Here is a 16,919-nt window from a genome sequence, read left to right on the forward strand (position 1 = left end):
CAGATCATTGACCAGGTCCTGCCGTGTAGTTCTGGGCTGATCCCTCACCTTCCTCATAAAATGCAAATGAATTACTTAAAAATCATACAATGTGATTTTCTGGATTTTTGTTTTATATTCCGTCTCTCACAGTTGAAGTGTACCTATGATAAAAATTACAGACCTCTAGATGCTTTGCAAGTAGTAAAACCTGCAAAATCGGCAGTGTATCAAAAACTTGTTCTCCCCACTGTATATATCTATGATTTATCTTATTTTTACAGCACCTTCAGCACCCTTACTTCCCACAGCTATGGAAATTGGCCTTTACCACTGTAGCCCAGAGAAACAAATTAATTAACACATTCATGAAAAGGCAAAACAAACAGTCCAAATATTAATCATAACGTTTTGAAGTGTCTGTCCTATATCTTTGAGACATAAGAAAGCTCAGGAAATACTGTGTATATTTATTTTGTGGACACATATTTATCTCTTTTTTTGTGTTACTTCCATGTATTTTTTGACCCGGTACTGGGTTACCTTCAGGTTACCTTCAGACGAGTCCCGTCCCGGGTCTTAGAGCAAACAGAGAACCCCATCGTGTTAGATATCTCCAGCTTAAACAGACACGTGTGTCAATCGACTCGATTTGAACCATCTCCTTTCTTAATGTTACTTTTCATGTAGTGTTTCCTAAGTGTTATTTTGAACTATTTCATGTAGTTTTTCCTAAGTGTTATTTTGAACTATTTCCTGTAGTTTTTCCTAAGTATTATTTTAAACTATTTCCTGTAGTTTTTCCTATGCTAGGTCCTAAGACGAGTCTTTAACCACCTTCTAGTCTCATCTGAGAGTGAATCTGTCTGTAAAGGCATCATTTTATCCTCTGAGTGGTTTAATTTCACCACCATAACCCTCCCTCCATCCCTCCATCCCTCTCAATGATTCCCAATCAATCTATCTTCCCTTTTTCACCTCTCCCTCATCCCAGGGCAGCAGGAAGCGTAGCGGTTGAGAGTGTTTGAATCCCGGAGCCAACTAGGTGGAAAATCAGTGACCATGAGCAAGGCACTTAACCCTAATTGCTCCTTTAAGTCTCTATGGATAACAGCGTCTACTAAATTACAAAAATGTCAATGTAAAACTTTTCTGATCATTTTTGCTGTTTTTGTCCTTCTGTCAATAGCTCTGTTGCCATGGAGATCAATGACTTGCAGAGCAACAGGCAGAATGAAAGAATGAAAGGTAGAAATCCCCTTTAAGGAAATCAGAACTACAGGGGGTTGAGGTAGAAATCCCCTTTAAGGAAATCAGAACTACAGGGGGTTGAGGTAGAAATCCCCTTTAAGGAAATCAGAACTACAGGGGGTTGAGGTAGAAATCCCCTTTAAGGAAATCAGAACTACAGGGGGTTTTAGGTAGAAATCCCCTTTAAGGAAATCAGAACTACAGGGGTTGAGGTAGAAATCCCCTTTAAGGAAATCAGAACTACAGGGGGTTGAGGTAGAAATCCCCTTTAAAAGGAAATCAGAACTACAGGGGGTTGAGGTAGAAATCCCCTTTAAGGAAATCAGAACTACAGGGGGTTGAGGTAGAAATCCCCTTTAAGGAAATCAGAACTACAGGGGGTTGAGGTAGAAATCCCCTTTAAGGAAATCAGAACTACAGGGGGTTGAGGTAGAAATCCCCTTTAAGGAAATCAGAACTACAGGGGGTTGAGGTAGAAATCCCCTTTAAGGAAATCAGAACTACAGGGGGTTGAGGTAGAAATCCCCTTTAAAAGGAAATCAGAACTACAGGGGGTTGAGGTAGAAATCCCCTTTAAGGAAATCAGAACTACAGGGGGTTGAGGTAGAAATCCCCTTTAAGGAAATCAGAACTACAGGGGGTTGAGGTAGAAATCCCCTTTAAGGAAATCAGAACTACAGGGGGTTGAGGTAGAAATCCCCTTTAAAAGGAAATCAGAACTACAGGGGGTTGAGGTAGAAATCCCCTTTAAAAGGAAATCATGTTTTGGAATGTTTTTTGTTTGTTGTTGCTGTAAATCCATACTGACCCACCTGAGTCCCAAATGGCACCATATTCCCTACGTAGTGCACACATTTTGACCATTAGCCCTATGGGATCTCCTTCAAAGTAGTGCATTATGTAGGGAACAGGGTGCCATTTGAGACACTAACACTAAAACACTAATCTTGACCCATTACTGTTACCATAACAACACACCTTCAATGGTACCATTCAGTCTGATTGTCAGTATTGCTGGCAGGCCCCTAGCATTGTATCCATTCAGGAGAAGTCTCAGGAGTTGTAGTATCAATGACAACTGTCCATCTCTCTCTCTCTCTCTCTCTCTCTGTTTATGTGTGTGTCACCCTATTAGGTCTGGAAGTGTTAAATAACTACAGTGACTCAGTGAGAACCCTGTCTATTCTCTACATGACTCCTGATGATATATGGGGAGTCTTATGTAGTCCTGTAAATGTTGTAACATAATGGTACTGCAGTCGGAGTCAAATGAGTCAGCAAGACATCTGTGGACATGTTAGATTAATATAATGACTGTTTCCCCTCTTTCTCTCGCTCTCTCTCCCCCTTTCTCTCATTCTCTCTCTCCTCTCTCTCTTTCTTTCTATCTTTCTCTTTCCCTCCCTCTTTTTCTCTCTCTCTCCTCTCTCTCCTCTCTCGCATTCATCTCATCTTCTGTTCCACCTACTTCAGGTGAACGTTGAACATTAGTGAACATTGAACATTGAACATTGACATTGTATTTAATTCAAAGCTTTATTTTTCATGGTCAAAGCATTATGGTTTATTTCCTCCACCACCTAATCTGTTGTTTCTCAGTGTACGGTGTGTTAACATGAAGGGCTGATGAACAGCGGTTACAACAGAAAGATGTAGCTTCATGACGAGTTTGGAGGGTACTATGGTGTTAAATGCTGAGCTAATGACGAGTTTGGAGGGTACTATGGTGTTAAATGCTGAGCTAATGACGAGTTTGGAGGGTACTATGGTGTTAAATGCTGAGCTAATGACGAGTTTGGAGGGTACTATGGTGTTAAATGCTGAGCTAATGATGAGTTTGGAGGGTACTATGGTGTTAAATGCTGAGCTGTAGTCGATGAACAACATTCTCACATAGGTATTCCTCTTGCCCAGATGGGTTAGGGCAGTGTGCAGTGTGGTTGCGATTGGGTCGTCTGTGGACCTATTGGGGCGGTAAACAAATTGGAGTGGGTCTAGGGTGTCAGGTAGGGTGGAGGTGATATGGTCCTTGACTAGTCTCTTAAAGCACTTCATGATGACGGAAGGGAGTGCCTTAGCTTTCTTGGGGACAAGAATAATGGTGGCCATCTTGAAGCATGTGGGAACAGCAGACTGGGATAAGGATTGATTGAATATGTCCATAAACACACCAGCCAGCTGCGCATGCTCTGAGGACGCGACTAGTGATGCCGTCTGGGCCTGCAGCCTTGTGAGGGTTGAAATGTTTAAATATTTTACTCATGTTGGCTGCAGAGAAGAAGAGCATGCAGGTTTTGGTAGAGGACCGTGTCAGTGGCACTGTATTGACCTCAAAGCGAGCAAAGAAGTTGTTTAGTCTGTCTGGGAGCAAGACATCGTGGTCCGCGACGGGGCTGGTTTTTCTTTTGTAGTCCGTGATTGACTGTAGACCCTGCCACATACCTCTTGTGTCTGAGCCGTTGAATTGCGACTCTACTTTGTCTCTATACTGACGCTTAGCTTGTTTGATTGTCTTGCGGTGGGAAAAGCTACTCTGTATGTATTCGGTCATGTTTCCGGTCACCTTGCCCTGATTAAAAGCAGTGGTTCGCACTTTCAGTTTTGCACGAATGCTGCCATCAATCCACGGTTTCTGGTTGGGGAATGTTTTAATTAATAGACGCTGTGGGTACAACATCACCGACATCACCACACTTGCAAATAATCTCGCTCACCGAATCAGCGTATTCATCAATGTTATGGTTCGACGCTTTGCGGAAAACATATCCCAGTCTCGACCCCGCCTTGTGCAACTGGGTCCTGAAGATCCTCAACACAGGGGCCCCACAAGGGTGAGTTCTCAGCCCTCTCCTGTACTCCCTGTTCACCCATGACTGCGTAGCCATGCACGCTTCCAACTCAATCATCAAGTTTGCAGACGACACTACAGTGGTAGGCTTGATTACCAACAATGACGAGACGGCCTACAGGGAGGAGGTGAGGGCCCTCAGAGTGTGGTGTCAGGATAATAACCTCACACTCAATGTCAACAAAACAAAGGAGATGATCGTGGACTTCAGGAAACAGCAGAGGGAGCAGCCCCCTATCCACATCGACGGGACAGTAGTGGAGAGGGTGGAAAGTTTTAAGTTCCTCGGCGTACACATCACGGACAAACTGAAATGGTCCACCCACACAGACAGCGTGGTGAAGAAGGCGCAGCAGCGCCTCTTAAACCTCAGGGGGCTGAAGAAATTCGGCTTCTCACCAAAAACACTGACAAACTTTTACAGATGCGCAATCGAGAGCATCCTGTCGGGCTGTATCACCGTCTGGTACGGCAACTGCTCCGCCCACAACCGTAAGGCTCTCCAGAGGGTAGTGAGGTCTGCACAACGCATCACCGGGGGCAAACTACCTGCCCTCCAGGACACCTACACCACCCGATGTCACAGGAAGGCCAAAAAGATCATCAAGGACAACAACCACCGGAGCCACTGCCTGTTCACCCCGATATCATCCAGAAGGTGAGGTCAGTACAGGTGCATCAAAGCAGGGACCGAGAGACTGAAAAACAGCTTCTATCTCAAAGGCATCAGACTGTTAAACAGCCACCACTAACATTGAGTGGCTGCTGCCAACATACTGACTTAATATCTAGCCACTTTAATAATGGAAAAATGTATGTAATAAATGTATCACTAGCCACTTTAAACAATTCCACTTTATATAATGTTTACATACCCTACATTATTCTTTCATATGTACATACTGTACTCTATACCATCTAATGCATGGGTGTCAAACTCTGGCCCGTGGGCCAAATTTGGCCCGCGGGGTAATTATATTTGGCCCGCGAGACAATACCAAATTACTACTAGAGCTGGCCCGCCGGTATTATACAGCGCATTCACCACTAATACTACGAATCCCATAATGCTCTGCTGTTTTCGCACGCCAATCAGGACAGGACCCAGAAACGCTCTCTCCTCTGTGACAGTAGTCATAGCAACATAGACGCTACAACTGTCAGCGAGCTAACCCTTCCCAAAAATGGCGAAAAGAAAGGCAGAAAACAGGAGCTTTCTGGACAAGTGGGAGGCAGAATATCTGTTTACATATGTAAAAGACAAACCTGTTTGTCTTGTTTGTGGAGTCAACGTGGCTGTAAGTAAGGAGTACAACATTAGACGACACTATGAAACGAAACACCATGACAAATACAAGGACCTGGACATGACTCAAAGGAGCCAGAAAGTAGAGGAGATGAAAAGAAGTTTGGTTTCACAACAGAATATGTTTAAAAAAGCCACATCACAAAGCGAGGCTGCTGTAAAGGCTAGTTATATAGTGGCAGCAGAGATCGCAAAATCAGCCCGGCCCTTTAATGAGGGAGAGTTCATGAAAAAGTGCATGATGAAGGTTTGTGACCTCGTATGCCCAGAGAAAAAACAAGCATTTTCAAACGTGAGCCTGAGCAGGAACACAGTAGCTGATCGCACATGTGATCTTGCCACCAATCTGTATGACCAGCTGAAGGAAAAGGGAAAAGATTTTGTTGCGTTCTCCCTCGCTGTGGATGAGAGCTGCGACGCATCTGATACTGCTCAGCTGTCAGTCTTCATCCGTGGAGTGGACTCAAATCTGTGTGTTACGGAGGAGCTATTAGGATTCAAATCAATGCATGGCACAACCACAGGAAAGGAAATCTTTGAGGATGTTTCCAAATGTGTAACTGAAATAAAGCTGCCGTGGGATAAACTCGTTGGATTAACGACAGATGGTGCGCCAGCGATGTGCGGTAAAAAGAGTGGACTGGTGGGCATGGTTCGGGAGAAGATGCGGGAAGAGAACTGTGCAGGTGAGCTAACTGTTTACCACTGCATCATACATCAGGAAGCACTGTGTGCCAAAGCCCTAAAGATGGAACATGTTATGACCACAGTAACAGAGGTAGTTAACTTTATAAGAGCCAAAGGTCTAAATCACCGCCAGTTTAAATCTTTTCTGGAGGAGTGTGGTTCGGAATACGCAGACGGAATACGCAGAGGAAAAGTACTGAACAGATGTTTCGAGCTGCGTGAGGAAATATGTCAATTCCTGGAAACCAAAGGGAAGGATACAGCAGAGCTCCGGGAGCAAAAGTTCCTGTGTGAGCTGGCCTTTCTCTGTGACATCTCGAGCCATCTCGATGCGCTGAACCTGCAGCTTCAGGGGCGGGGGCACATCATCACAGACATGTACGCTGCAGTGAGGGCCTTCAAAACTAAACTGTGCCTGTGGGAGAATCAGATGCTGCAAGGAAACCCTTGCCATTTTCCCTGCTGCCAATCCATAAAAGCGCAGATCTCTACCGCCGTGTTCCCATGCGCACAGTTTGCTGAAAAACTCAGTGTGCTCGCCGCTGAGTTTAGCCGGCGATTTGCCGACTTCGATGCCCAGAAATGTAAGTTTGAACTGCTTAGTAATCCCTTCGCAGTTGATGTGGAAAATGCACCAACCAACATCCAAATGGAGCTGATTGAACTCCAGTGCAACGACACGCTGAAGTCAAAGTATGATGCTGTGGGCGCCGCACAGTTTCCACGGTTCATCCCTGACACAATGCCTCAGCTCCGCACCCAAGCTGCTCAGATGCTCTCCATGTTCGGCAGCACTTATCTATGCGAGCAACTTTTCTCCTCGATGAAGATGACCAAAACAACTCACAGGAGACGTCTGACTGATGAACATCTTCGCTCGATACTGAGGATTTCTTCAGCTCAGAGCTTGAGCCCAGACATTGATGAACTAGCATCCAAGAAGAGATGCCAGGTATCTGGCTTGGGCACATCAGATTAGACCAGTGTGCAATAATTAACGTTTTCTTTATGCACTTTTTCTTGCTACAAGGCATGGGCTTGAATGGTTGATTGATTTATTATCATTTTATTTGTAAAATTATTAGCCAGTGGAAAATGTTTATTTTGGTATTTAAATCAGAAGGCTGCAAATAGAAAAGAGGCATACAATTTTTATTTACATTTTATTTATTTAATAAATGAATGCCATTGATGTGTTTTTTCATTTGAAATTCGATTTTGCATGTCTCCACTATTAAATTATATATTGTATGGTAATAAGCGATGCTTGTTCCATATTCAATGTTAAAGCAAAACTTGTTTGGGTCCATATTAAAAGGTTAATTTGTTCAATGTTGGCCCGTGACTTTGTTCAGGTTTTACATTTTGGCCCACTGGGTATTTGGGTTTGACACCCCTGATCTAATGCATCTTGCCTATGCCATTCGGCCATCACTCATTCATACATTTTTATGTACATATTCTTATTCATTCCTTTACACCTGTGTGTATAAGATAGTTGTTGTGAAATTGTTAGGTTAGATTACTTGTTAGATATTACTGCATGGTCGGAACTAGAAGCACAAGCATTTCACTTCACTCGCATTAACATCTGCTAACCATGTGTATGTGACAAATACATTTGATTTGATTTGAACAATCAATCCTACTATCTATGCTGCTCTGCTACACTCTCTATAAACACTATACTGCTTCCTCTATCTATAAATAATACACTACTTCCTCTGTCTATAAACACTATACTGCTTCCTCTGTCTACAAACACTATACTGCTTCCTCTGTCTATTAACACTATACTGCTTCCTCTGTCCATAAACACTATACTCCTTCCTCTGTCTATAAACACTATACTGCTTCCTCTGTCTATAAACACTATACTGCTTCCTCTGTCTATAAACACTATACTGCTTCCTCTGTCTATAAACACTATACTGCTTCCTCTGTCTATAAACACTATACTGCTTCCTCTGTCTATAAATACTACACTGCTTCCTCTGTCTATAAACACTATACTGCTTCCTCTGCCTATAAACACAATACTGCTTCCTCTGTCTATAAACACTATACTGCTTCCTCTGTCTATAAACACTATACTGCTTCCTCTGTCTATAAACACTATACTGCTTCCTCTGTCTATAAACACTATACTGCTTCCTCTGTCTATAAACACTATACTGCTTCCTCTGCCTATAAACACAATACTGCTTCCTCTGTCTATAAACACTATACTGCTTCCCATGCCTATAAACACTATAATGCTTTCTCTGCCTATAAACCCTAAGAACAGTGCTTACATAAGATAACTACACTTCCTTACGTAAGGTCAACCCTGGTGTCATAATCAGAATTGTTTTATTGCTGCAGCTTTTTCCCAATCTGGCAGTTGGGTGCGGGGAGAGTTTGATTAGGTCTGATTTAGCGGCATCCCAACTCTGGGGTGATTACTTTTGTCTGACTCACTATGCCCTGAGAACAAGAGGTCACTGATAGGATTAGATGATTAGAAATAGAATTAATGGAACGGTCGTATCATTGACTTCAATGAGGACACCTGTTCTATTCATAATTTTTCAATGCATTTAATCCTGCAGAAAAACTTGGCCCAGGGAACAATGGGTCAGGAACACTGACATTCATTCTCTCTCCTCTTTCTCTTTATTTCCCCGTCTCTTTATTGCTCTCCTCCCTCTCTTTTCATTCACTCTCTCTCTCTCTCTCTCTCTCTCTCTCTCTCTCTCTGTCTCTCACTCTCTCTCTCTCTCCTCTCTCTCTCTGTCTCTCTCTCTCTCACTCTCTCTCTCTCTCTCTCTCTCTCTCTCTCTCCTCTCTCTCCTGCCTCTCTTTTCATTCACTCTCTCTCTCTCTCTCCTCTCTCTCTCTCTGTCTCTCTCTCTCTGTCTCTCTCTCTCTCACTCCTCTCTCTCTCTCTCTCTCACTCCTCTCGCTCTTCTCTCTCTTCTCTCTTTCTCCTCTCTCTCTCTCTCTCTCACTCCTCTCTCTCTCACTCCTCTCTCTCTCTCTCTTCTCTCCTTTCCTCTCTCTCTTCTCTCTTCTCTCTCCTCTCTCTTCTCTCTCCTCTCTCTCTCTCTCTTTTCCTCTCTCTCTCCTCTCTTCTCTCTCTCTGTAGCTCTCGTTCTCTTGTACTATGTCTCTGGTCTTGGTGAAGGTACTCCACATCTGAGAACTAAACCCAGGACAAGTGTTTGAACAGACTAAACAATTGTTATTTGTGTGTGAGTGTCTTCTCTCATTTAATATTATCACAGAAGAGTGCTCCAACTACTTTTCTATACAACCACATGAAACCAGACTGGAATAAGTCACAAGTAAAGAAACCCAAAGTTACAGAGATAGACCAACAGTAAAGATGTCACAGACGTATAAGGACTCTCACAAGTCAAGTGACCTACAACTAAATGCCTTGACAAGTACTCTGCCAGGCTAGCACTCCCTCAGCTAGACTCCAACAGGTAAGGATTCCCCCAGGAAAAGACTCCACCAAGTAAGAACTCCCCCAAGTAAGGACGCTCGCAGGTAAGGAGGTCTGTAGGTAAGGACTCCCCAAGGTAAGGACTTCCTCAGGCAATGCCATCTGTAGGTAAGGACTCCCCAGGTAAGGACTCTCCCAGGAAAAGACTCCCCTAAGTAAGGACTTCCCCAGGTAAGGACTCCCCCAGGTAAGGACTCCACCAGGTAAGGACTCCCCCAAGCAAGGACTCCCCAAGGCAAGGACTCCCCCAGGTAAGGACTCCCCCAGGTAAGGACTTCCTCAGGTAAGGACTCCCCCAGGTAAGGATTCCCCCAGGTAAAGACTCCCCCTCAGGTAAGGACGTCTGTAGGTAAGGACTCCCCCAGGTAAGGACTCCCCCAGGTAAGGACTCCTCCAGGAAAAGACTTCTCCAGGTAAGGACTCTCCCAGGTAAGGACTCCCCCAGGTACAGATTCCCCCAGATAAAGACTCCCCCAGGTACAGATTCCCCCAGATAAAGACTCCCCAAGGTAAGGATTCCCCCAGGTAAAGACTCCCCCAGGTAAGGATTCCCCCAGGTAAAGACTCCCCCAGGTAAGGGCTCCCTCGGGTAAAGACTCCCCCAGGTATGGACTCCCTCGGGTAAAGACTCCCCCAGGTAATGATTCCCCCAGGTATAGACTCCCCCAAGTAAGAACTCCCCCAGGTAAAGTCTCCCCAGGTAAGAACTCCCCCAAGTAAGGACTCTCGCAGGTAAGGAGGACTGTAGGTAAGGACTCCCCAAGGTAAGGACTCCCCCAGGTAAGGACTTCCTCAGGGAATGCCATCTGTAGGTAAGGACTCCCCCAGGTAAGGACTCTCCCAGGAAAAGACTCCCCCAGGTAAGGAATTCCCCAGGTAAGGACTCTCCCAGGTAAGGACTCCCCCAGGTAAGGACTCCCCCAGTTAAGGACTTCCCCATGTAAGGACTCTCCCAGGTAAGGATTTACTCAGGTAAGGACTCCCCCAGGTAAGGATTCCCCCAGGTAAGGACTCCCCCAGGTAAGGACTTCCTCAGGTAAGGACTCCCCCAGGTAAGGACTCCCTCGGGTAAGGACTCCCCAAGTAAAGACTCCCCCAGGTAAAGACTTCCCCAGGTAAGGACTCCACCAGGTAAGGACTCCCCCAGGTAAGGACTCCCCCAGGTATGGACTCCCCAGGTAAAGACTCCCCCAGGTAAGGACTTCCTCGGGTAAGCACTCCCCAGGTAAAGACTCCCCCAGGTAAGGACTTCCCCAGGTAAGGACTCCCCCAGGTAAGGACTTCCCCAGGTAAAGACTCCCTCAGGTAAGGACTTCCCCAGGTAAGGACTTCCCCAGGTAAAGAGATCCCCAGGTAAAGACTCTAACAGGAAAGGACTTTCTCAGGTAAGGACTCCCCCAGGTAAGGACTCCCCCAGGTAAGGACTCCCCCAGGTATGGACACCCCAGGTAAAGACTCCCCCAGGTAAGGACTTCCTCGGGTAAGCACTCCCCAGGTAAAGACTCCTCCAGGTAAGGACTCCCCCAGGTAAGGACTTCCCCAGGTAAGGACTTCCCCAGGTAAGGACTCCCCCAGGTAAGGACTTCCCCAGGTAAAGACTCCCCCAGGTAAGGACTCACCCAGGTAAGGACTTCCCCAGGTAAAGACTTCCCCAGGTAAAGACTCTAACAGGATATTACTTTCTCAGGTAAGTACTCCCCCAGGTAAGGACTCCCACCGGTAAAGACTCTAACAGTTGAGTCGCTCCACCTGTCCCAGTATTATACCTGTCCGAAGACGGAGGCGATGATGGGTTTGAGCCTCCTCCTCTCGGGGGTCTTGAGCCCCCAGGTCTCCTCTGGTGCCTCTGTAGCGGTGGACAGACTTCTGGTCTTAGTCTTCTTAGAAGGCCTCTTTATGCTGCAGGAGCTCCATCTCCTCAACTTCTCTATCTTCTTCTTGATGGAGCCCTGACAGACAGACAGAGACGTATGTGAATCAGGATACAGTGTATGTCCTAGGTAAAGATGCTCAGATGGGGAGATAAAGAGATGGTTAGGATACAGTGTATGTCCTAGGTAAAGATGCTCAGATGGGGAGATAAAGAGATGGTTAGGATACAGTGTATGTCCTAGGTAAAGACGCTCAGACTGAGATGTTAGAATATACAGATGTGCTACCTTAATTTGATCATTCTGTTGTCCCAGATAATTTTCCTGCTCAGCAAAATGCAAATTGTACTGTATTCAAGGTTTTAAGAGGCTTCTAAAGTTTGTAATTTCCACTGAAATGTATCAATCCCTACACATGTCCATTAACTAATACATTTCCTGTTGCTGCAGGATTGGTTTTCTGCTGTGAGAAGCAGGGTCAAATTAAGATAGCACATCTGTCCTGGAGAAAGAGACAAAGACAGACGAATGTTGACCTGTATGTGTCTTGGGTAAAGACACACAGACAGAGATGGAGATACGATCATGATACCTTATGATACAGGACCCAAACAGAGAGTTAACTGATGTTCTGATACAGGACCCAGACAGAGAGTTAACTGATGTTCTGATACAGGACCCAGACAGAGAGTTAATTGATGTTCTGATACAGGACCCAAACAGAGAGTTAACTGATGTTCTGATACAGGACCCAGACAGAGAGTTAACTGATGTTCTGATACAGGACCCAGACAGAGAGTTAACTGATGTTCTGATACAGGACCCAAACAGAGAGTTAACTGATGTTCTGATACAGCACACAGAGAGTTAACTGATGTTCTGATACAGGACCCAGACAGAGAGTTAACTGATGTTCTGATACAGCACACAGACAGAGAGTTAACTGATGTTCTGATACAGGACCCAAACAGAGAGTTAACTGATGTTCTGATACAGGACCCAAACAGAGAGTTAACTGATGTTCTGATACAGGACCCAAACAGAGTGTTAACTGATGTTCTGATACAGCACACAGAGAGTTAACTGATGTTCTGATACAGGACCCAGACAGAGAGTTAACTGATGTTCTGATACAGGACCCAGACAGAGAGTTAACTGATGTTCTGATACAGCACACAGAGAGTTAACTGATGTTCTTATACAGGACCCAGACAGATAGTTAACTGATGTTCTGATACAGGACCCAAACAGAGAGTTAACTGATGTTCTGATACAGGACCCAAACAGAGAGTTAACTGATGTTCTGATACAGGACCCAAACAGAGTGTTAACTGATGTTCTGATACAGCACACAGAGAGTTAACTGATGTTCTTATACAGGACCCAAACAGAGAGTTAACTGATGTTCTGAAACAGGACCCAGACAGAGAGTTAACTGATGTTCTGATACAGGACCCAGACAGAGAGTTAATTGATGTTCTGATACAGGACCCAAACAGAGAGTTAACTGATGTTCTGATACAGGACCCAGACAGAGAGTTAATTGATGTTCTGATACAGGACCCAAACAGAGAGTTAACTGATGTTCTGATACAGCACACAGAGAGTTAACTGATGTTCTTATACAGGACCCAGACAGATAGTTAACTGATGTTCTGATACAGGACCCAAACAGAGAGTTAACTGATGTTCTGATACAGGACCCAAACAGAGAGTTAACTGATGTTCTGATACAGGACCCAAACAGAGTGTTAACTGATGTTCTGATACAGGACCCAGACAGAGAGTTAACTGATGTTCTTATACAGGACCCAGACAGAGTGTTAACTGATGTTCTGATACAGCACACAGAGAGTTAACTGATGTTCTGATACAGGACCCAGACAGAGAGTTAACTGATGTTCTGATACAGGACCCAGACAGAGAGTTAACTGATGTTCTGATACAACACACAGAGAGTTAACTGATGTTCTTATACAGGACCCAGACAGATAGTTAACTGATGTTCTGATACAGGACCCAAACAGAGAGTTAACTGATGTTCTGATACAGGACCCAAACAGAGAGTTAACTGATGTTCTGATACAGGACCCAAACAGAGTGTTAACTGATGTTCTGATACAGCACACAGAGAGTTAACTGATGTTCTTATACAGGACCCAGACAGAGAGTTAACTGATGTTCTGAAACAGGACCCAGACAGAGAGTTAACTGATGTTCTGATACAGGACCCAAACAGAGAGTTAACTGATGTTCTGATACAGGACCCAGACAGAGAGTTAACTGATGTTCTGATACAGGACCCAGACAGAGAGTTAATTGATGTTCTGATACAGGACCCAAACAGAGAGTTAACTGATGTTCTGATACAGGACCCAGACAGAGAGTTAACTGATGTTCTGATACAGGACCCAGACAGAGAGTTAACTGATGTTCTGATACAGGACCCAAACAGAGAGTTAACTGATGTTCTGATACAGCACACAGAGAGTTAACTGATGTTCTGATACAGGACCCAGACAGAGAGTTAACTGATGTTCTGATACAGCACACAGAGAGTTAACTGATGTTCTGATACAGCACACAGACAGAGAGTTAACTGATGTTCTGATACAGGACCCAAACAGAGAGTTAACTGATGTTCTGATACAGGACCCAAACAGAGAGTTAACTGATGTTCTGATACAGGACCCAAACAGAGTGTTAACTGATGTTCTGATACAGCACACAGAGAGTTAACTGATGTTCTGATACAGGACCCAGACAGAGAGTTAACTGATGTTCTGATACAGGACCCAGACAGAGAGTTAACTGATGTTCTGATACAGCACACAGAGAGTTAACTGATGTTCTTATACAGGACCCAGACAGATAGTTAACTGATGTTCTGATACAGGACCCAAACAGAGAGTTAACTGATGTTCTGATACAGGACCCAAACAGAGAGTTAACTGATGTTCTGATACAGGACCCAAACAGAGTGTTAACTGATGTTCTGATACAGCACACAGAGAGTTAACTGATGTTCTTATACAGGACACAAACAGAGAGTTAACTGATGTTCTGAAACAGGACCCAGACAGAGAGTTAACTGATGTTCTGATACAGGACCCAGACAGATAGTTAACTGATGTTCTGATACAGGACCCAAACAGAGAGTTAACTGATGTTCTGATACAGGACCCAAACAGAGAGTTAACTGATGTTCTGATACAGGACCCAAACAGAGTGTTAACTGATGTTCTGATACAGCACACAGAGAGTTAACTGATGTTCTTATACAGGACCCAGACAGAGAGTTAACTGATGTTCTGAAACAGGACCCAGACAGAGAGTTAACTGATGTTCTGATACAGGACCCAAACAGAGAGTTAACTGATGTTCTGATACAGGACCCAGACAGAGAGTTAACTGATGTTCTGATACAGGACCCAGACAGAGAGTTAATTGATGTTCTGATACAGGACCCAAACAGAGAGTTAACTGATGTTCTGATACAGGACCCAGACAGAGAGTTAACTGATGTTCTGATACAGGACCCAGACAGAGAGTTAACTGATGTTCTGATACAGGACCCAAACAGAGAGTTAACTGATGTTCTGATACAGCACACAGAGAGTTAACTGATGTTCTGATACAGGACCCAGACAGAGAGTTAACTGATGTTCTGATACAGCACACAGAGAGTTAACTGATGTTCTGATACAGCACACAGACAGAGAGTTAACTGATGTTCTGATACAGGACCCAAACAGAGAGTTAACTGATGTTCTGATACAGGACCCAAACAGAGAGTTAACTGATGTTCTGATACAGGACCCAAACAGAGTGTTAACTGATGTTCTGATACAGCACACAGAGAGTTAACTGATGTTCTGATACAGGACCCAGACAGAGAGTTAACTGATGTTCTGATACAGGACCCAGACAGAGAGTTAACTGATGTTCTGATACAGCACACAGAGAGTTAACTGATGTTCTTATACAGGACCCAGACAGATAGTTAACTGATGTTCTGATACAGGACCCAAACAGAGAGTTAACTGATGTTCTGATACAGGACCCAAACAGAGAGTTAACTGATGTTCTGATACAGGACCCAAACAGAGTGTTAACTGATGTTCTGATACAGCACACAGAGAGTTAACTGATGTTCTTATACAGGACACAAACAGAGAGTTAACTGATGTTCTGAAACAGGACCCAGAAAGAGAGTTAACTGATGTTCTGATACAGGACCCAGACAGAGAGTTAATTGATGTTCTGATACAGGACCCAAACAGAGAGTTAACTGATGTTCTGATACAGGACCCAGACAGAGAGTTAATTGATGTTCTGATACAGGACCCAAACAGAGAGTTAACTGATGTTCTGATACAGCACACAGAGAGTTAACTGATGTTCTTATACAGGACCCAGACAGATAGTTAACTGATGTTCTGATACAGGACCCAAACAGAGAGTTAACTGATGTTCTGATACAGGACCCAAACAGAGAGTTAACTGATGTTCTGATACAGGACCCAAACAGAGTGTTAACTGATGTTCTGATACAGGACCCAGACAGAGAGTTAACTGATGTTCTTATACAGGACCCAGACAGAGTGTTAACTGATGTTCTGATACAGCACACAGAGAGTTAACTGATGTTCTGATACAGGACCCAGACAGAGAGTTAACTGATGTTCTGATACAGGACCCAGACAGAGAGTTAACTGATGTTCTGATACAACACACAGAGAGTTAACTGATGTTCTTATACAGGACCCAGACAGATAGTTAACTGATGTTCTGATACAGGACCCAAACAGAGAGTTAACTGATGTTCTGATACAGGACCCAAACAGAGAGTTAACTGATGTTCTGATACAGGACCCAAACAGAGTGTTAACTGATGTTCTGATACAGCACACAGAGAGTTAACTGATGTTCTTATACAGGACCCAGACAGAGAGTTAACTGATGTTCTGAAACAGGACCCAGACAGAGAGTTAACTGATGTTCTGATACAGGACCCAAACAGAGAGTTAACTGATGTTCTGATACAGGACCCAGACAGAGAGTTAATTGATGTTCTGATACAGGACCCAAACAGAGAGTTAACTGATGTTCTGATACAGGACCCAGACAGAGAGTTAATTGATGTTCTGATACAGGACCCAAACAGAGAGTTAACTGATGTTCTGATACAGCACACAGAGAGTTAACTGATGTTCTTATACAGGACCCAGACAGAGAGTTAACTGATGTTCTGATACAGGACCCAAACAGAGAGTTAACTGATGTTCTGATACAGGACCCAAACAGAGTGTTAACTGATGTTCTGATACAGGACCCAGACAGAGAGTTAACTGATGTTCTTATACAGGACCCAGACAGAGTGTTAACTGATGTTCTGATACAGGACCCAGACAGAGAGTTAACTGATGTTCTTATACAGGACCCAAACAAAGAGTTAACTGATGTTCTGATACAGGACCCAAACAG

The 16,919-nt window shown here is 44.2% G+C and overlaps 1 protein-coding gene across 1 annotated transcript in view; it reads right to left on the bottom strand.

The window, feature by feature from the left end:
• The window catches only part of LOC139374661 (calcium-binding protein 2-like), a 44,030-nt gene that overhangs the window by 25,010 nt on the left and 2,101 nt on the right, over window positions 1–16,919 (bottom strand). The window contains exon 2 of the mRNA XM_071115715.1: window positions 11,328–11,510. Coding sequence (XP_070971816.1) covers window positions 11,328–11,510 — 183 coding nt within the window. The remainder of the gene's footprint in view (window positions 1–11,327; window positions 11,511–16,919) is intronic.

Source organism: Oncorhynchus clarkii, chromosome 19 (assembly GCF_045791955.1).
Source record: "Oncorhynchus clarkii lewisi isolate Uvic-CL-2024 chromosome 19, UVic_Ocla_1.0, whole genome shotgun sequence".
Taxonomy (NCBI): domain Eukaryota; kingdom Metazoa; phylum Chordata; class Actinopteri; order Salmoniformes; family Salmonidae; genus Oncorhynchus; species Oncorhynchus clarkii.